Source organism: Squalius cephalus (assembly GCF_949319135.1).
Source record: "Squalius cephalus genome assembly, chromosome: 2".
Taxonomy (NCBI): domain Eukaryota; kingdom Metazoa; phylum Chordata; class Actinopteri; order Cypriniformes; family Leuciscidae; genus Squalius; species Squalius cephalus.
Genome location: NC_137123.1, coordinates 25,886,078 through 25,906,878, shown reverse-complemented (window position 1 = coordinate 25,906,878; position 20,801 = coordinate 25,886,078). Strand labels below are relative to the sequence as shown.

At 35.8% G+C, this 20,801-nt stretch overlaps 2 protein-coding genes across 4 annotated transcripts; both read right to left on the bottom strand.

The window, feature by feature from the left end:
- Positions 1-623: 623 nt before the first annotated feature.
- Positions 624-10,701, bottom strand: tmem132a (transmembrane protein 132A). 2 transcript variants are annotated; one of them, XM_079848867.1, is made up of 12 exons: positions 10,241-10,701; positions 9,676-9,735; positions 9,069-9,283; positions 8,761-8,970; positions 7,409-7,905; positions 7,159-7,311; positions 6,003-6,198; positions 4,091-4,234; positions 3,816-4,018; positions 2,468-2,693; positions 1,860-2,051; positions 624-1,768 (listed from the first exon to the last, which is right to left on the bottom strand). In XM_079848867.1, exons 3-12 carry the CDS (start codon positions 9,135-9,137, stop codon positions 962-964), a joined length of 2,697 nt encoding a protein of 898 aa, XP_079704993.1. In that variant the 5' UTR covers positions 9,138-9,283; positions 9,676-9,735; positions 10,241-10,701; the 3' UTR covers positions 624-961. The 2 variants fall into 2 exon arrangements, with proteins under 2 accessions (XP_079704993.1, XP_079704992.1); XM_079848866.1 differs by having other exon boundaries at positions 9,648-9,735; positions 10,241-10,509.
- A 3,008-nt stretch (positions 10,702-13,709) lies between these two features.
- cd5 (CD5 molecule) lies at positions 13,710-20,731 on the bottom strand. Of its 2 annotated transcripts, none has more exons than XM_079862308.1 (8): positions 20,689-20,731; positions 19,609-19,804; positions 18,965-19,066; positions 16,157-16,546; positions 15,674-15,793; positions 14,773-14,823; positions 14,633-14,695; positions 13,710-13,938 (listed from the first exon to the last, which is right to left on the bottom strand). In XM_079862308.1, exons 3-8 carry the CDS (start codon positions 19,038-19,040, stop codon positions 13,856-13,858), a joined length of 783 nt encoding a protein of 260 aa, XP_079718434.1. In that variant the 5' UTR covers positions 19,041-19,066; positions 19,609-19,804; positions 20,689-20,731; the 3' UTR covers positions 13,710-13,855. The 2 variants fall into 2 exon arrangements, with proteins under 2 accessions (XP_079718434.1, XP_079718435.1); XM_079862309.1 differs by having other exon boundaries at positions 18,965-19,016.
- Positions 20,732-20,801: the final 70 nt, after the last annotated feature.

The window sequence follows — 20,801 nt, the reverse complement described above, 5'->3', positions numbered from 1 at the left end:
TTTTGAAGATTTTTGTCGGTCAATTTGTGTGTTAGAATGCATTTAAAAGTTGTTTTTGACAAAACAGCAAATGCATTAACATACATCGGGAAACACTCTGATATGTGTTTCTGTTCAGATCATATATTGTAAAAGGTTCAGATGCGCAAATCATTTAACACATTTGTTGCGTCGAATGTATTTGTTGGACGACGAAAACATTTGTTCCCTGACCGGGAATCGAACCCGGGCCGCGGCGGTGAGAGCGCCGAATCCTAACCACTAGACCACCAGGGAATGGTGCAATCAGTTGGTCATCTGATGTTATTGTACATAATGAGATCAATGTTATTTTTTTAACTGGTCGAAAACCATGCAAACAATTATTTAAGGTTGAACATTAGATATGTAGTCATTCAGTTTGACACACATAGTTGATTGATTCAACAGTTTCTGCATTACCATTTATGGCAAATATATGAGTTATCGTTGTATAAATACGTTGTAAATTAACTCTACCACCTACTATGATAATATGAATAAATTAAGAATCACATCAGTCTTATGGTAATAATAAATTCCTAGATATTTGTATCTGTATGACACTGCCAACTCATTGTTTTAGCAAAAGAACATGAACATTTAATGGAAAAAATCACCTTTATTTAAGCATAGTAAAAAAAAAGTCTAAAAACCTTTCAAGCAGCCTAAGTTTGATTCAGATCATAAAAAAGTTTCGGTGTATTCATGTTTTCTCTAATGCATTATTAACACAATATTGTATCTTCTTGTATTAATGTTTTTGAAAGAAAAAACAAAACAACAATAATAGCAAACAACTTAAGTAATAATATATAATTTACATTACCACACATCTCGGCAGCTAAAACGGCATGACACGGCCATACTATATGTGAGTGTAAAGACTTATTCAGGATGTACAAAGTAATAGGCAGTGTAAGATATTTTGAATGTCAAAAAGTCATTTCCTTTCCCTTCTGTCATCATTTCCCAATACCACTTCACTACACTGTTTTCCCTCTACCCTTTTCTCCTCTTGTTGTTCAGTTTCCTCATCCTCCTCCACAGTGTCTTTTACATTTCCCTCTCGTCTTCCTCTGTTCCTCTGTTCTCTCAGTGCACATGGCAGGCAGTTGACCAGGAAAAGGAGGGAGGAAAGACAAAGGAGAGAGAGGACAGCTCCAATGCCAATCTCTACTTGTCTATCAGCAGTTTTAACCTCCTTCCTCTCTTTTTCCACCCCAGGAGATAAATACACAACACTCTCTTCATGGTTGGGGATCAAAACCGCATGCTCCAAGTCATTACTTTTAAATATGTCATTACCATCATCATATTCACTTGTAGAATTGACCATAATTTGCTGGTCTTCAAAGTTATCATACAGATCCTTGTTGGAGTCGACAAGCATATCAGTCACATCGTGCATCTCAAAGTTGTTTTCCTCACTTCCCATTGGCCAAAAGTCTGTGTTCAGGTTCACCCTTATCCAGCCAGAGCCTTTAGCCAATCTTTTTGCTTCACTTCCTTTTGCTTCCATTTCAACATGGTTTGATGCTGGTTCACAGGTGGAAACCAGGAGCTCTGCTTTCACAAGAGGCCCTCCGCCATCACCTTGAGCCAAGATGCGCTGTGATGGAGCGGGTGTCACAGCGACCACAGACTCAGCCAAAGAGGAGAGCCGGAGAGCGAAGGGAATCCCACTAAAGGCAGATACCGGTAGGGCTGTGTCGTCATCAAACTGGATCCAAACACTGACAGATGCTTCCTAATAAAATAAGAGCAGAAAGAATTAGAAATAGAACAAAGTTGGTAGAGTTAATAGTATTAAAAATAGCGGTAGTACTCCCTATACTTACTTGCCCATGGTTGTACAATGTGTTGTGAGCATTCACTGTTGCTGTGACAATAGACGGATGAGATGGGCTGGAATTAACTGACAGCCCAAGCCCTCCCACCAACTGAACAGAGAGGTCACCAGGAGTGACAGGTTCAGAGGTTACAATGACATTAGTTCTTCCAAGCACTCCATCCCACTGATTTGATATCACCTTGAAAAACAGAGATGTGAGAAGCATTAGGGGAGGATATTAGGAACCAAGACAGGTCCATATGTAAAGGGATGGTTCACCAACAAATAAAAATCCTGTCATCATTTACTCACTTGCATGTTGTTTCCAACCCGTAAGGACATTATTTCTTCTGCAGAACACAAAAGAAGATACTGAAGACTAAGTTTTGGTCGAGACAATAAAAGTCAATGGGGTCCATAACAACACTGGACCCCTTTGACTTTCATTGTATGGCCAAAAAACTGTTTTTCTTTTGAGTGTCACATTGGACAGTCATACAGGTTTGGAATGACATAAATGATGACAGAATTTACATTTTTGGGGTACACTATCCCTTTAGGTTGTTAATGTACAATGCAACATCAAACATTCTGACAGTAAATTCAGATACCAACATATAATGATGTAATTCCAGGCTTCAAGCCAATTAGATTTCTTTGTTTATCAAGAGCTGCAATATATGGGTTTTCAATCCTCAGCCAGTCTTGGACAAGTTCGGTCACATCCACAAACCAATCCGGTGATCCGAGCATGTAGGTTGGTTGGCCTCCTTTAGCTGCTGAATGGGCGCTGAATTGTGCCAAAATCCGTATGGCGGACCTCTGATAAACTGGTTCGCACCTAAAAAAATAGACATTTCAATTTCCTTATGATCAATGCCATTACCTTGCACTATTTGAAAGGTTTGCAGAAGTTTATTGTGTAACGCTTTACAATAAGGTTCCATTTGTTAACTTTAGTTAACTATTAGTTAACATAAACTATGAAAACTTGCAGATAATATAATATTAATGAAATAAAAAGCCACTTAAGTGTACTTCAAGAGAGTACATTTTCATGCCTGTTTCAAATTAGCTCACCCAAAAATGAAAATTAATTTACTCACCCTCCTGTTGTAAAATGAATACGAATTAATCGAGCGGTTTAATCCACGTCTTCAAAGTCTTGTGAAGAAACACACGCATACACATCACATACTGTATGGTAAACACAGCAGCTCAAAAGTGATGAGTGAGAACCAATGAGGTTTGTTCAAGCGTGTGACGCACACATGAGCATCTGTGTTTACCATGTGTGACGTGTATTTATGTGTGTTGGTTATTGTTTCCATGTAAATAAAAGTCTAAATCTGTTCATAAGACTTGGATTAATCAGATCAATTCATAAGGATTCATTATATGACATTTTTGGATCTTCAAAGTTTCAAAAGAAGATATTTTGAAGAATGTCAGAAACCAAACAGTGGATGAACCCCATTGACTTCCATAGTATTATTATTTTTTTCTACTATGGAAGTCAACTGTCTGGTTACCGACATTCTTCAGAATATCTTTCTTTGTGTTCAGCAGAAGAAAGAAAATCATACAGGTTTGTAACAACCTGAGGGTGAGTAAATGATGACAGAATTTTCATTTTTAAGTGAACTATTCCTTTAATGGAGGGACATTAAAAAATAAAATTCATTAAAAATATCTTAATTTACGTTTCGAAGATTAACCAAAGTCTTGGAACAACATGAGAGTGAGTAAATGATGAGAGAACTTTCATTTTTGGATGAAGTATCCCTAACATGCAATTAAGTGTCTGAAAATATTACATTTATTTTGCAAAGTAAATTAGTTCCGTAATAAGTACTATTTTTAAAAGTATGCTAAAGTGTTGTTGTTTTTTTTCACAAGGAAATGCATTAAATATAGTTAACGAATAGGACGTTATTGTAAAGTGTAACCAAATATTGCATACCCGCTCTCACTGTAGTAATTCCAGCCATTGATGGGACTCAGGACAGAGTCAGAGAGTGACACACGTAGTGGAACTACCGGAGCCCACACAGCCAAGCACAAAGAGCCACTGAATGTTCCCAAAGAAAACTCCAGCTCCACACAGATGCTGCCCCTTCCTGATTCACTCCCATCCACAAAAAGCACAGAGCAATCATGAGAAACCTGAAAAGAGCCATCAGATGAGTTTATATATTTTATGCATTAGACCAGACCTCCTCCGAAATCTTTATATACCTTGACGATGTCTTCATTGGCTGAATGACACTTCACCGCTGTGGTCACATCTGATACTTTGCCATCTTGACCCACCGCTAAGACGATGACAGGAAGTGACACAGGCTGACTTGTCAAGATGGCTGTGTTGATAATTGTGTTGCTCTGCAAATAAAAACAACTGGATCTCAGTAAAACACCGTGATTTTCCTGACCTTCTTTACACATATTACTTTGAATATCAAACATTATTACAAGGCTCTCTGAAATGCTTGATTCTGATTGGTCAGGCGTGACATTCTGAGGTCAGTTAAAGGAATAGACCTTATTCACAGCAGCGCATTCTTTGATTTTTAACTGGAATGAAAGCGAGGCTGTCGAGGGATAGATGTACATCTCTTCAGTGGGTTTTACTGTTATTTAATGTGTTTTTTTTATGCCCAGTAGTGCACAACACAACAAAATTTAAAAAGCAAACATAAGTTCACAACACAACGAAATAAAGCCTCAACACAACGGAAATGCTCCCGACCACTAGAGGGCTCTCGGAGCGCGATAAAGTTAGTTTTCCTTGCCACTGTTCTATCAGAGTCAGCAGTCTAAAAAAAAAAGTATCAACACCACGCTTAGTTTTAACAGTATGTAGCCATTGTATATCGGCATTTATTAATTTAAAATCACCTACGTGCATTATAGTTGCATTTATACTCTAGAATGCTTTGACGCGGTACGTCTGCCAATTCCTCCAAGTTGTTAAAACGTATAATTTGTATTAATTAAAATGACTTTTAACATTCAAAAACAGACATGTTCAAAATCCAAAGCTTGATTGTATTGGTAGTAGACTAACTCATTACAGCTGACTTTTTTCCAATAACTCTTCATGTATTTACAGTAAACAATCATTTTTTAGGAAATATCTGTAAAAGTTTTTTTTTTTATCATGTTTCAAAGGTTGTAGTTCCTATTAACCAGACTGACTTACAACAGGTGAAATTGTGCCAATAGCTCCCTGTATGCATAGTACACAATTTGTTTTTTATAAAAACATTAGGCCTACTGTAGTTCACCCTAAAGGTTTTTATTTTCATGTCCCAACGCTTGTGGTAGGACCAGACTGACTTATTACAGGTGAAATTGTTCCAATACCTTGCTGTAATCTGCAAGTAACCAAATGGTTTTTATTTTTATTTATCTAATTATATTATAATAAATTATACGTTTTGACCACTTGGTGGAATTGCCAAACGTTGGATCATGCGCTGTGGTAGCGCGTCAAAACCATTATCGAGTATAAATACGCAGCTATAATTCATGTAGGTGATTTTGAAGTAATATTTTATGTCGATATACAATAGTTACATACTGTTAAAACTAATCGTGGAATTGATATGTTAAGACCGCCGACTCTATGGAACAATGGCAAGGAAAACTAACTTTATCGCGCTCAGAGAGCCCTCTAGTGGTCTGGAGCATGTCCGTTGTGTTGTGGCTTAATTTCGTTGTGTTGTGTACTTTTTAAATTTATGTTTGCTTTTTAAAGTTTGTTGTGTTGTGTACTACTGGGCCACCATAGTTTTTGGATTGTTCTGCTGATGAAACACAGCAAAAATATATTTCTGAGAAATGTAAAGGCTAGACAATAAACCCCAGACTACATGAGCTGTGGAAAATTATAAGTGATCTAGGAGTTTTGCTATCCCTCACAGCCTCGCTTTCATACCTATCATGGCGCTGCTCTGAATTTGGTCTATTCAAAACATTCACAAAGAGATCGTAAAATAAATCCGATATAACAGACTCAGACAAGTTGATATAATGGGGAAAGGTGTAGAATATTAAACTGAAGACATCGAGACTTCTTAATCTAGTGGTGATCCCTATGATCATTTATTGCATGCAAATGGAAATTAGCAATAGATTTATGATATACCTCTGTGATTGGGGCAATGCCCATCACTTCTCTGTCGATAAAGGAGAAAAAGCTCGTGACTGCCCCGTGTGGTGAAACTGCAAACTTGCGTGTTGAGTACTCCACCCACCAGCTAGCAGTGACAGTCATCGCTACGCCGAAGTTTCTGTGTAAAGCCTCAAATGAAAGACAGGAGACCTGGCTTAGAGCAGATGTGCTGTAACAGAAGAAAAGGTGCAGAGACAAAAATGAAAGGATGGATGGAAGAGTATTCTTAACTAGCTTTGTTTCAGGTTTGTGTTTAATGATGATGATGGTTTAAAAGCAAAACTAAGGACTTTTATTGTTATTTTCTTACAAAACTGTTTTATTAGAGCTAAATATTGTACTTTTAACAGTTGGACTTGTAGATGGATGAGCTTTTAGAATCAGTTTAATTCCCATGAGTGGATTTGTGAAATATTATTGTGATTTAAAATATATGTTTTCTATTTTTTTTTTTTTTTTTTTTTTTTTTATTGAATTTATTCCTGTGATGGCAAAGCTGAATTACTCCACATCACACGATCCTTCAGAAATCATTGTAATATGCTGATTTGCTGCTCAAGAAACGTTTCTTATTATTATCAATGTTGAAAACAGTTGTTCTGCTTAATATTTTGTGTGATATCTTTTTTTTCCAGGAATCTTTAATGAACAGAAAGTTTTTAAAAAATCAGCATTTATTTTAAATAAATAGTTTTTTGTAACATTATAAATGTCTTTACTGTCACTTTTGATCAGTTAAAAGGGTTTATTCTGTCATCATTTACTCACCGTCATGACATTTCAAACCTCGGGTTAATTTTACGATCTCTGTATGAACTTTTTAAAGCGTCAAAGTGGTAGTTGCATAGACTGTCAATGGAGGGACAGAAATCTCTCAGATTTCATCAAAAATATTTTAATTTATGTTCAGAAGATAAACGAAAGTCTTACGGGCTTGGAACGCCATGAGTAATTAATGATAGAATTTTCATTTTGGTGAACTAACCCTTAAATTAATTCTTGTTGAACAAAAATATAAATTTCTTTAAAAAAAAAAAATCTTACTGACCCTAAACTTTTAAATGGCTACATATTGATGTAAAATAGATTTGTACAGATTAATTGTAGGGTCAGTAATTATTCCTCTTACCCAGTGCTGTCTGGATGAGTACCAGTGCTTTGGCTAGTGATGGAAATAACATCATGTTTCGAACCCGATGTCCTCTCTACATTTACCATCCACAGGTCAGAGTTTGTGGTGGGATGGACCTCCAAAGACAACAACCCTTTTTTCATTTTCAGTCTGATGGTGAAAAAAAATATGTGAACAATAATATACAATACATTATTACATAAAATGTGCTGAGCAAATGTGTGTAATACAATAATATTAATGTTACCTAATGGTCAGTGACTCCCCACTAAAATTTGCCCTCATGTTTACTGACACTCTGATTGGTTGTCCAGCACGTAAAGGCCCTTTGCTGTAGACAATTAGCACATTGGAATCCAACCAAAATTTCTCTTCCGCCTGTCCATCTAAACATGCAGCGCTTTGCTTGGTTTTGTTGATCTCTTGATCTTCAAGTCCCACAGGACCAATAAAGTACATCTTCCTGTCTGATTGCTGTAATACTTCCTCCGCACACCTAGGGGGTCCTACTTTAGGACTGGACACAAAGGAAGTGTAGTAGAGCTGAATTTTATCAGACTGGGCCCTGAGTCGTCCTGGTACGTATGGATGCCTTCTCCCACGGTTTCGGGAACGAGAACGAGAACGGTTTCTGCTCAGGTGGCGTTGCTTGAAAATCTGGTCCAGGTTTGCCTTGATGTTCTGATTAGGCTCAAACCAGTCGTTTGGAAGTGTCAGAGTGACCACACACAACCCAAAAGGTGGCTGTGAAGAAAATGAAGAATACTTAAATATTAATGATAATAATAATATTGAAGAAGTTTGGAAATGTATTTTCTATGCTTGAAGTATATTTACACGACAACGATATGCTTAAAACGGAGAAGTTTTTCCTTTGCGTTTTCCGGGTACAGACGACACCATTGTCAAAACAATCCCCATTCACACGGATCCGCGAAAACGGCTGAAAACCATTAGATGGCGATTATACGCATGTGCATGACGTCATCGTCTTCAGAGATTCGTGTTTTTTGTGGTTTACACAGAGACCGCTTTAAAACTTGCTCTTTAAAACCCCGTTTTCAAAACTTTCCATTTTCAGGCACCCAAAACGCCGTTGTCGTGTGAATGAACGTCCAAAACGCATAAAAAGTTTTACTTTTTTAGTTGAAAAAGGTGTCGTGTAAACAGCCCCTTAGTTTGGTTTGCCCTGCCCGCCCGTCTGTATTCAACAGTTCGTTCCCTTGGTTACTGATTATGTTACGCACCTGTTTCAGTTTCTGTTTATTAGTCTCCTTTGTGTATTTAAGCTTGTTAAATTTACTTGAGTTCTCACAGTTTTTTGTTCTGCGTTGTTAGCATTTATGTTGATGTGTAATGTTTATTCACCAGAGTTCATAATTACAGCTATCTAGGCTATAAAGACTTAATCTAGAATGTTTTCTGTTTGTGCGATTCACTACAACCAAGACACCTAACAGCTGTACTGTTTACAACATATTTTAATATACATCTTTTGACCAGACATATATATATACGGTGGAAGAGTCAGAGTGATCACTGAGGTTTGTTTGACTCTTTGCTTTATTGAACTCTTGTTCTGCCATTGACCAGCAGTACCTGAGTGATGCAGGAAGCTTTCTGTTCTTCGGTCTGTTTGAAAGCATGGAGAGTAACGCAGGTTCCTCTGTTAACATCACCCCTCATACGAAACAGCACTCGCACCTCAAACCGCTCTCCTCTTTCACCCTCAATCTCTTTGACAATGGTTTTAGAAAGGAGCGATGCAGTGAGAGATGGAGTCAGAGGAGGAATGTCTTCAGTCATCACCTTGAGAAGACAAGAAGTGGAAGCACTGAATAAGTAACTTCACATTATTTATCTTTGAAGTTGAGATAAAGGTCATTAACCATAATCAAGACTGTTACCTGTGTGATGGTGTAGGAACCAAATGTAGCACGGAGAAGAGGTTTGGAGGCCGTTCCTGATGGAGGCATGAGGAGCAGGGATTGGGTGGAAGAGAAGGGGCTGGAGTTGGTGAAGAGAAGGCCCAGATCCGCTTGAGAGAGGGGGAAAGACTGCCATGGCGAGGGAACAGTGACCCGGACTGGAAGCGATGGGGAGTTGGGTGTCTGACAGTGGGCTTTTGATGAAGAAATAGGGAAGTTGGGTTATTAGTTTGTGAGATTAGTAACAATTGCTTTATTGTTTAAGCACCTCATATTCTCCCTGGTTAACCACAACACGTAACACTTTGATTGATTTACAAAAAAAAAAAAAAAAAAAAAACATAGGCATAATTGAATAATTAAATAAAAATGTCTCACACTTAAATTCAAATTTGGTCTTAAAAACCTAAGAAGAATTTCTTTATCCTAGTGCTCTACAGAATTAGTTTTTCCCTCCAAAATATTTAAAAGAGAGAAAAAAATGTCACTGCTAAAGGACATAAAGTAAAGTGTGTTATGTAGTGTTTTGGGGGAGTGTAAAAAATAAGTCAAACTTACAGAGGATTATGAATAAGTGAAGGATTACCAGTCTCATAGTAGACGACTTCAATTTGAGTCTAGAAAGACTCATCACATCCATAACACCCTGTAACACAGCAAACAATAAAGGCTATTCTGAATATTAAATAGTTGAGCAATTTTGTTTTTGTTAAATTATTTATTATAAATTAATATAAATTATTTTATTGAAATCCATTAAATTCACATTATACTATACTTATAAATCAACTACACTTAAAAATAAAGGTTCTTTATTTTTGAGTTTGATTGAGTTTTTTTGATTGAGTTTTGAGTTTAATTGACATCTATTTCTAATATAAATGTTCCATATGAACTTCTAACATATATGGAACATTTCCATTCCTTTATAGTGAAATAGGGGTGTTTAGATTATTAAAATTGTCTTTACACTTAGAAAAAAAATGGTTCCTGATCAATAAAAGGATCTTTGGGGAACCAAAGATGGTTCTTCTATGGCATCACTGCCCTTTTGGAACCTTTATTTTTATTAATTTCAGGTAAAATAAGATAATATAAAGAAAAAACAAAAACAATCGACACTATTAAACTTCCAAAAAGTTTGTACTTGCCTCAGTGGTCCTTTCAGATTCTCAGATAGTAAGATATCACTCTCCTCGCACAGACATGCTCAGTCCAATGTGTGATTTTGGTCACAGAGTTTCATCTTCTGTCAGAAAGCTTGCATCTATCTTTTGGAAGTTTTTTCTTAATTTTGTCCAAATGATTTTAAAATCATTGTTTCCTTATTGTAGTGTGTCGTTTCTTCTCTTTGCATCTATAGCTCTGCACTGCTAGTTGTCAGTCACTCTCTCTCTCTCTCTCCCTCTTTGGCTGGTCTGCCGGATTCACACAATACGGATTTATTCATTTTAAATGGTAAATAATCCTCTTCTCTCACCCTCCCCCATTTTTCCTCTCTTTATTTCTTGGACATGTCTGGCCAAAGATAGTTGACGTCCTTCCAAGTAACCCTTTGTAAATCTGAAGACGAAACCCACTTCCTATCTCATCTTAATCTCACTCTCTCCCCAGATCTTCTACATTAAACATACAGAATTTATGTTGTCACAAATGGTGAGTTTCTGAACATACATTAAAGAAATGGGATCTCAATGCTTTTAATGTTTAATTTCAGCGGCTTAATGATAAATGCACGAGGGAGAAAAGCTGCAGACGACATTAAAGACAAAATCCTATTAGCAAGAATGAGGGCATTATATGCATCTGAAAAAAATAAAAGTTTTTAATCACACCACTGTCTCTTTTTCCATCTAATCTTTCTCTTTCCCTTAAGCACTAAGAATATCTAAATACATAAAATCCTAAGAATATCATTAACTCTTTCTCAACCCTTTCATTACTCCTCTCTTAGTATCTTAAAAATAAGCAAAACTGCTGAATTTTCACTTTTATAAATATCAAGCTCAATTCATTTAAGTCAATGATTCAATGATTTAACTTGAGGTTAAAACTGAAACTCTCTAAGGGCATCAATAATTGCCAATATTTAATATTTGCTTTTTGCACAGTTTATTAAACTAACACTTTACAATAAGGTTCATGAACAATACTTACAATACAAGAATGAACATTACTTCAGCATTTATTAATCTTAGTTTATATTCATTTCAACATTTTCTAATACATTATAAAATCAAAGGTTGTATTTGCTAAGTAAGGGATAATGTAGAGCGAGGCGGGTGTTATAGTGAATAGGCTACAACCCCGACAGGCTGATCACGACCCTGACGCGAATATAACAGACCACTGCTTGATAACGGACCACTGCTAAGTATAACACACCGTTGCCATGAAAAACAGAGCGTTGCTATGGACGCAGGATTCTAACCGTAGAGACTGAACGGACTATTTTCTTTAGCGGAAGCAATACAATCGTTTTTAAATCAATAAACTCCTTTTTAAATCAATATTTTGTGTCAAATTATTGATTTATTTGGTAGGTAGCCATGTAATAAGCAGGATAATGTAGAGCTAGGCGGTTGTTATAGCGAATACAACCCCTTCAGGCTGATTCAAGACACCTCCGCTTCGCGTCAGGGTCCTGATCAGCCTCGCTCTACATTATCCCTTACTTAAAGGTATAGCGGAGGATTTTCTTTTTCCAGGTGGATCATCAAGACTATTGGTCCTCCTAAGTGTCAATCATTCTGGTGATATGTTTACGTAAGGCCGTCGTACGTGCTCGTGCACACGATTCACACACTCAAAACACAGGTTGGGCTTCCCACTGATGCCTCAGTCGCGAAGTTTCTACTTGACAGGTAAAGTTTGGCATGCTATTTGGAGAAATCCATTTAAAATCACTGCTAGTAAAAGTTAATGTAAGCTATGATTAGCTCGTGCATACGTTGAATAGGCGTTCCCTCTCGGGGGCAGGTAGAGTGTTGCGCATGTGCATTTTTTCAAAAAGTGGAGAGGGCGGTTCTTTTCTAAAATTCAGGAAAATCCTCCGCTATACCTTTAACATTGTGAACTAACATGAACAATGAACAACTAACAATGAACAGTTGTATTTTTATTAACTAACATTAATAAAGATTAATAAATACATGTATTGCTCATTATTAGTTCATGTTAGCTAATTAACATGAACTAATTAACCTTATAAAGTGTTACCATTAAACTTTTAACTTCAGTTAAGCTCATGTGATGAATATTATTTTTTCTTTTGATTTTCTTTCTCTCTGATGGGAATAATAGACTTCCAGAATGATTATTATCTATAATAGTCAGGATTAACAGTTTGGCTATGTTGGATAATGCAAAACATTTATGTGGAAATCGACTGAATGCAGGAAACAAGCAGGTTTGATGTCAGTGTCACAAGTGTTGAGAGAAAGAGAAATGGCGAATGGATGCACTAGATATTTTACCCAGTGTGGTCTCTTTGTTAATCTGTGCATGTAATCTGTTGTCATCTGTCATTGTTCTCTGCTGGAGCCTCATTTAAACTACAGATTTAATCCTTCACTCTGACCTGAGGATGAGGAGGAGACGACACTTATCCACCCACACACACACACACACACACACACTCTCTCTCCCACCAAACCTGCTGCTGTGTTCCCTCTGCTGTGTATTTCTCACAATGAAGAGAGACTAAATTGTCTGCAAAGCGGTAGCCACTATAAGCAATCAAAAAATAATGAACAGAACTGAAACAACCATCCTGAAATGCTGTGAATGCATGTAAACACACACTGGGAGATGGGGAAAGGTTTAGGCAAAAACCCTCCAAGCTTTTTAACTTTCTCTCTCACTGGCACACTTAGAAAGAGAGTTTCACTTAGTTATTATCAGGCAGGCAAGGCATAAGATTTTAAGCTGTTGTGATTTTAAATCCTCTATGAGTGCAGTATTAAAAAAAAGTCAGCTGGGTCAGAGAGAGAGAGAGAGAGAGAGGAGAAAATATTAAAAGAAAAAAGAAGGAAATGGCAAAAAGAAAGAAAGACAAAGAAATCAAGTGAAAAGAATGAGTACAGTATATTTAGAGCATGAGCGACAGAAATAACACAAACAGGAAGTCAATAGAATTACGACAGGAAACCACATTGCTGCAAAATTGTGCATTAACAGCACATTCCCTCTTCCAACCTTTACATCACATCCATGTCACCTCAGATGAAGACATTTCTCATCAAAGCTCAAACTAAACCATCCTAGAATGTTTATCATGTAGTATTCAACTTATTTACTGCATATCCAATTTCACTCTGATTCTGCACCCAAGTCAAAAGCCACAAAATATCTAAATGATTTTCTTTTTAGTTTATTTAAAATTATTCATACTCCAACTCAACAAAAACAAAAACAAAAATCAATCACTTGTTTAAATAAAAAAAAGCCAATGTCTTTCAGGACATGAGGGCTATTTAGAAAGCATTATACAGCAAAATCTAGTAATTACAAAAAAATAAAATAAAATGAAGCCTGCTATGCAATACAAAGTAAGCACTTTGCTAGTTACGTTGAGACTAATTTATTTATTTTTTTAATTCTATCCTAGATGAATTTCTCAGCTGAACTTCTCAAACATATTTACACCTTGCTCGACTAGGACAGCTCAAACCAACCAAATCCCCACAACACAAGACTGCTGATTCTAGATGAGACTGACGAGAGAGGTCTTCTCAGGGTCTTAGGACGTCTGCGAGCACTGGCCTTCAGTTGAAGCCGTACGAGTCATAGTCACTGTTTCGGTTGGACGAGGGCTCTCTGCTCGTGTTTACCGTCAGCCTCTCCAAACCTGACAGCACAGGGGGAAAAAAAAGAAAAAGAACAATTGTGACCAGTGTGTGCATGGTCTGAAACTTTTAAGAATTGTTTTTTTTTTTTATAAGATGGTCAGTAATCATCAACCTCAGGAGGTTGAACCACATATTCAACTAAACATTGTATGAGCTGCTCATTTGATATGGCTTCCAAACTTCTTTGTTACCAAAATTTTGCAACATTAGCAAAAACTTTTTTTTTTAAATCATTACATAAACATTAAATAAACATAATATATATATTTATTATAAATTAAGTCCTACTGTCATTTGGGACAAAATGTTGTTTTTTACTAATTGATTTTTTCCCCCAAAAAGATCTATAGATTATGATTTGAATTGTTGTCGAGAAGGTCAAATATGATGATAGACGATGATTTAGATACTTAAAGTAAATGTTATGTTATATAATAGTTTAATCTAACATATCCAATCTCGCAACCAAAAAAAGCACACACGTGATTTGAATGAAAGCAATTTGAGTGAAAATCCCAATACATCATAATACTCAATTCATCATTATGTAATTAAGTAAATGAACATGAATGCGAGTGAGAGATTAATAGAAAGAGTTCAGAATGGTAAAATAGAAGAGAGAGAGAGAGAGAGAGAGAGAGAGAGAGAGAGAGAGAGAGAGAGAGAGAGAGAGAGAGAGAGAGACAGACTCACCAGGAAAGGATTGTCTCTTGAGTGTGTTGTTGTTTGGGGGACCTTGACCTCTGTGATAGGACACTTAAAGAAGAAAGAGAAAATGCTGAATGCTTTCTCACTACCCAGTCATGAATGTGTTAATGTTTGAGATGACTCACCACTCTGACTCTGAGTCGGGCCAACCCAGCGAGTCTCCCGTTTTTGTGAAACTGCATCAAACCAGGTAAAAATAGTCAAATCAGACAGAGCATTTCACTTTGGATTTTTAAAAAGATTCAGTGGCAAAACAACAGGAAAATGTCAGTGTCAAACAGTGTTTTTTTAAGTATAGAGCCGCATCGATATTAGTCAGGTTTGCAGTACATAAAGTGGGATTCAAATGCTTTACAGCATAGTGAAAATGCTATTACAAATTATATTCTAAGCAAAACAATTTGAGTGTAAGACCGAGTTGAAAATAAACATGAATTTGATCATTCACTCGAACTGCATAAACTCTACAAGCAAAAGTTCTTGTGCGTTAATGGAAGAAGAACATCTGACTGTCTGTATAAAGAGTTCACATGATCAGTCTCTCAAATAATATAATATCATGTTTCCTTGTTTTAAAAAAAATTGGTTTCTGATTTTGGTAACACTTTGCAAAAAGGTCCCATTAGTTAACATAAGTAAATGCATTAACTAATTTGAACTAACATCGAGGAATAGCCCACATTTGTTATAGTATTTATAAATCTTTGTTAATGTTAGTTAATGTAAGCTAAGGACCATTAAATGATTTTAATTATGTATTGGTAAATGTTAAAATTAACATTAAGATAAATAAATGCTTTAGAACTATTTTCAGTGTTAGTTCATAATGTAGTTAACTAATGTTAACAAATGGAACGTTACTGTAAAGTGTTGCCCAGATTTTCAATGAAACTTTAGTTTTTTGGCCTGTATATAAGCAAACACAGAGACATTTCGAATGGTGCTATGTGCCTGCATATATAAACATTTACATTTCTTATAGGTAATGTGAGATTAAAGACACGCTCGTTGGCTTCACTGACTCACATCTTTTGCGGATGGCTTTGTATGTGGGCTGACCGTACTGAAACAGAATGACTCCCAACATCAAGAAAAGTAATATGCCAGTTACTGCTTTATAAGCAGCCAACTCACTTCCTAGAGTATCTGAGAAAATGTGGGAAGAAAAGAAAATGATTCGTTATTCAAAATGGACAGCATATAGCGTAAACAATTATTTTGTCGATGAAACCTGATAAGAAAAGAAAAAAACATTCCAACACACAGTTACAGAATGTATGAAGTAAAACTCTTCTCTGGAAAAGAAAAAGAACGCACACACATACACTGCAAAAAAAAAAGTTGCTACCTTAAATTTTTTTAAGTACAACCAACTTAAATTACATTAAACTGACTATTAAAAAAATTTAATATGTAACTTTTTTAAAAAGTTTCATATGTCTTATTTTGAGTTAAAGCAATGTAAAAACACATGTTGTCATAACTTATTGATCATTTTTTACAGTGTACCTTCGCAAGTGATTTGCAGGCCTGTGCAGTCTTCATTGATTAACGTCATGTTGTTTGTGAGTATACGACCATTAGCCTTCTTTGTGGTCTTAAAGCCCTTGAAGTCTCCACATCTCATGTCCTTACAGAGCTCACTCCACCAGCTGTCTGATATGTGGTTGCTAACGCACAAAGGGGCTGAACTCTGATTAGGGAAAGACAGATACAGCCGACCCTCGCACGGACTCTTCTTCTGAATTACCCTCAGCCGGGCCAGAACATACTGAGTGTTATGGATGGGTTTCGGACATGGGGCCGCAGTGGGTATTGTAGTATCGGGGGTTGAGACATGTGGGGTTGAGGAGGTTGAGTTGGTTGTGTTTGGGGTTTCAGACTGTGATGTTCCTTCTCCTGTAAAGGGAAAACACACAATTACTTTCATGACAATGTTGGAATATGTTGAAAATGTTGCAATACCAGAATTGATCTTCTCCACATAAAATGTGTAGTTTGGAAAATAAATACAATTCCAATCATTTTAAAAATGTGTTAAATGCAAATGAAAGAAACGTTAGTTAATTAAAATACTGCAGCAGAGAATTCACATTATATACAGTCAAACCAAAATGTATTCAGGCACCTTCAACATTTCTCACCTTATCACAGTTTATACGCTATAGTTTAGAAAATGATGATAAAACATGACAAGAACTCAAATCAGTTGATATTTCACTGGTTTTGGCCATCGTTCTGTTAGACTGTCTCACAAATGAATTAGGCTGAATAGCTGTCAGCTGTTAAATTTAACTACACAATTAGATAATAGCAATTTAGGTCAACCAGTTACCAAGCAATGCTTCATTTTGTTCAGTCTGTGGTGTAAAAAGGTCGCATTCGCAATTAAAGAAAAAAACACTTAAGCAAAACATGGTCAGGTCAAAGTGTCTGAATTATTTTTGGTCCCACATTTTTTTTAATACATTTTTCTGGAAGTCCACTGTATGAAGATATTTTGGATATAATATGTCACAGTTTACTTTATTTTGCTATCCTCACTTATAAATGAACTATAGTGTCCTGCACCCGCTGGTAAAAATTATATCTGGTGTCTGAATAATTTTTCGTTTGACAGTATATGTACATCATTTTGATTGCAGTTGATATGCTGCTCTGTGCTCTTATTTTATCACATTGCAAGACATCGTTTTAGTTGTGATATTATATTTTTAATACAGTGTGCTACCAATATTCTCCAACTCGCCATTCGGAATAACATCTCTCTTACATTTGACATTTTAAGAGCTCTAGAACTTTATTTGACATTTTGTATGTAAAAATGTGACATGCTCTGCATTATTCAAGCATAAAAACGGCTTGTTACTGAGGTCAGAGAGCAGATAGCTGGATCATTTGCACTCATTACGCTCCTGCACTTTTTGCACTGTGCTCGAAGGCATTCACACACTTTGCACATTTGACTGCATGATTGCTTGATCCTTATTGCACTCTGCAAACATAGATGGCTATTCACCATCAGGTACTTAACGGATCTACAATTTGAAATCACCAAAATTATGTGTGTGTATATATATATATATATATATAGTTGATTTTTTGTATTTATGTATTTGTATAAAAACATAAAATTTAAGCATAAAATGAATCAAAAATCAATAATATATATATTACTAATTTTGATTTTAAAATGCATTGACATTAAAACATATGGAAATCTAATGGACAATGCCTATGCTTATTCACATAAACATATTTTGACTACATACAATTTAAAAAAGATGATTTTCACTTTTCACTGATTCATAATTTAGTGTCGTTGTTGATAATAAAAAAAAAAAAGTACATTTATTTTTGATTGAAAACAAAAATATATCAAAAGCTCATTTATTAGTGCTGGCGTTAAACATCTGTTCTTTTGAAATGTTTTTCCGACGGTTTTGTTTATGTCTTCTTATGTTCCTAATCTAAATGGTCAACTATTGTGTATTGCACTTTAACAAGATATGATTTATTTAGCAGACAATGGGCTGAAAAATGTAATTTGGTGGGATTTACCTCTTTAACAGTAGGCAAAGTAATTGCTCCATGATTTTTGCCATTTTTATGGCAAAGCCAATTTTTGTAAAAAAAAAAAAAATGAAAGACATCTTTACAAAAAGTGGATAACTTCTAAAAAACATTACCACTGGACATGCACATGACAAATAGTAACACGGTCTACTATGCAATAAACAAGAATGAAGTATGCAGTGTGCAGAAAAAAAAAAATTCAGGAATAATAAAGAAACGTGTAAGAAGAGTTTTTGCGAGGATGACCCATATACCAGTGTTACCCAATTAGTTAAATCACCATATTAGATAACTTGCAAAAATGTTAAAATATTCATGTTGACATCAATTTCCAGTAAATATGTAATTAAAAGTAAGAATTTGAAAGAATAATAAAAAACACTACAAGAAATTCTGTAAAATCAGGAGGACACCTTTGACACTTGCACTAATTTTGTAATGCATTCTTGCAGGCCCTAATGTTAACATACTGTTTTGCATTATAAACGTTCTTCTATATGTTGTGACTGAAAGCATCTGACTGTTCTAGTCATTGCAATACTAAGTGTCCCTTGGTCCGTTTTGTCTTGCTGATATATTAAATCCATACATTAAAATATTAAACAGACGGATAAAACTCTAACTGTACATCAGCATCTCCAACTGACTGTAGATATTTTCTGCAGAGCAGATCATATATGTAACATGCATCATTTCAGTGCACAACAATGAAGTATATTTAGGAATAATCAATTTACTTACGAACACCGAGGAGCAGGAGCGCCGCAAGAGTCATCAGCAGAGAGTTTTCCATCTGGCAGAAGGTTGTGTCAAACATTTAGAGCTTCATTTAACTTCAGTTGACTAAACAAAGTAAAGTAACTAGACAAAATAAACTCATAAGCACTCAAACTTATAACAGGCCCAGAGGTCAAATGAATGACCTTTGGTAAACAAGAAACCGGTGCTTTTTGTTAGATTGAATTGAGCCTCGGACCAATTATGTTTAATTTTTCTCATTCTTTTTAGGGGTTCGGTTCAGATAAAGCAAAATAATAAGCAAGCATGACTATATTTAAATGTTTAGCCTGAGTTTTTATCAGTAGCCAACGGCAAAGATTTCAAATCGCACCGTGACTTCAGCCACAATAAACAAGAACCTATCATTCACTACAATGACACTGTCATGGCAATTTGTTGACACAGACCAGACTCACTTTTAAATGAGATTGTTTATGATGTTATTTTAGATATGTTACAGTACGGCTATTGTTTTTAATTGACAACTGTCTTCACATCTCTGCTTCAACAGTGTTTTGAAGGTTTTCTTCATCAAAGAGCATCAAACATCTATGAAACACCACGACTTCTAACCAGCTTTTTAACAATATATTATCAGATCTTACCTTGCCTGTGACTGACAAGAACAAATGTGTGCAGCAAGTGACAAGAAATATTAAGTGAAAGGAAATAAGCAGAGGTGTGGAACTACTTCATTCCCCGCCCTCATCCTCTGTCTCTCTCTCTCTCTCTCTCTCCCTCCATATAGAGCGTGTCTTTTATTCTCAAGTGTGTTTGATTGCACAGTGCACTGCTTCCTCACTTCAAAGAGAGCGGCAAACAAAAAAAAAATGAAGAAAAGTATGAAAAAAGGGCAAGTATGGGTAAGTGGGAGGAGAAAAGGTAATAAGTAGTGTGATATTGTCTAACTTGATATTAAATGTTAAAACATTTAAAATTACAATTTCTAACACATTTTAAAAATACGTATTTAAAAAAAAAAATTTTTTTACAAATGTTGAACATTTTTCATCTAAAAATTACATGGTTGGTGGAGTAAACAAAGCAGCAAAAAAAAAAAATCTGCATATTCAAAACTGAAAATCTTTCTTTTTTGCATTCAGGAACTGCATGAGTCTCTTGCGGTGTACGGCACACTGAAAATGTTCAAGCCAGTTTCGCACAGATGATTAATCGTGCTTGTAGGAATCAACTGCGAGTGCCGTGGCAAGTCAGTCAGGCTATAAAACCACCGATATCCACATGTAATTTACTGTTACTCATATCTTCTTTTCATTCACAATCTTTCCCAGACGCCTCTCTCCCTCCCTCAACTCTCTCGATCTTTCTCAGGTGTCGCCGGGGTTGGTTTACCATATCGTACAGTCGGAGAGAGGCCCGTAAAGACTGGTCTTTGTACCTGTACAAAAAAATTTCCCCAACACCCTCTTGAAACTCTCGTCTATGATTCAATATGAACGGAATTTAAACAGCCTGCAAAAGTGAGTCAATGAGCTCCCATTTCTCGTCTTTTACATTTCTGAAAACACTGGCATTGTGTGATCCTCAAAAGTCTGTTCAGAAGTTTGGGGTCGGTAAGGTTTAAGGTAGTATCTTATGTTCATCAAGGCTGCATTTATTTGATGAAAAATACAATCAAAACTGTAATATTCTGTTTTCTAATTTATTTTCAAATGTAGGCCTACTTTATTCCTGTGATGCAAAGCTGAATTTTCCAGTCCTCGGTGTAACATGATGCTTCAGAAATCATTCTAATATAATGAATTGGTGCTCAAGAAACAGTTCTTGTTATTATCAA

Coding starts and splice junctions, on each gene's coding strand:
- tmem132a (XM_079848866.1), bottom strand. CDS start 9,729: ATGGATGTGATGAGTCTTTCTAGACTCAAATTGAAGTCGTCTACTATG. Junction 8,971..9,068: donor GTTCCTACACCATCACACAG/GTAACAGTCTTG, acceptor TGTCTTCTCAAG/GTGATGACTGAAGACATTCC. Junction 4,235..6,002: donor GCATTGCCCCAATCACAGAG/GTATATCATAAA, acceptor TTTTATTTGCAG/AGCAACACAATTATCAACAC.
- cd5 (XM_079862308.1), bottom strand. CDS start 19,040: ATGTTTGACACAACCTTCTGCCAGATGGAAAACTCTCTGCTGATGACT. Junction 16,547..18,964: donor GCTCCTGCTCCTCGGTGTTC/GTAAGTAAATTG, acceptor TTCCCTTTACAG/GAGAAGGAACATCACAGTCT. Junction 15,794..16,156: donor CCTGCAAATCACTTGCGAAG/GTACACTGTAAA, acceptor ACATTTTCTCAG/ATACTCTAGGAAGTGAGTTG.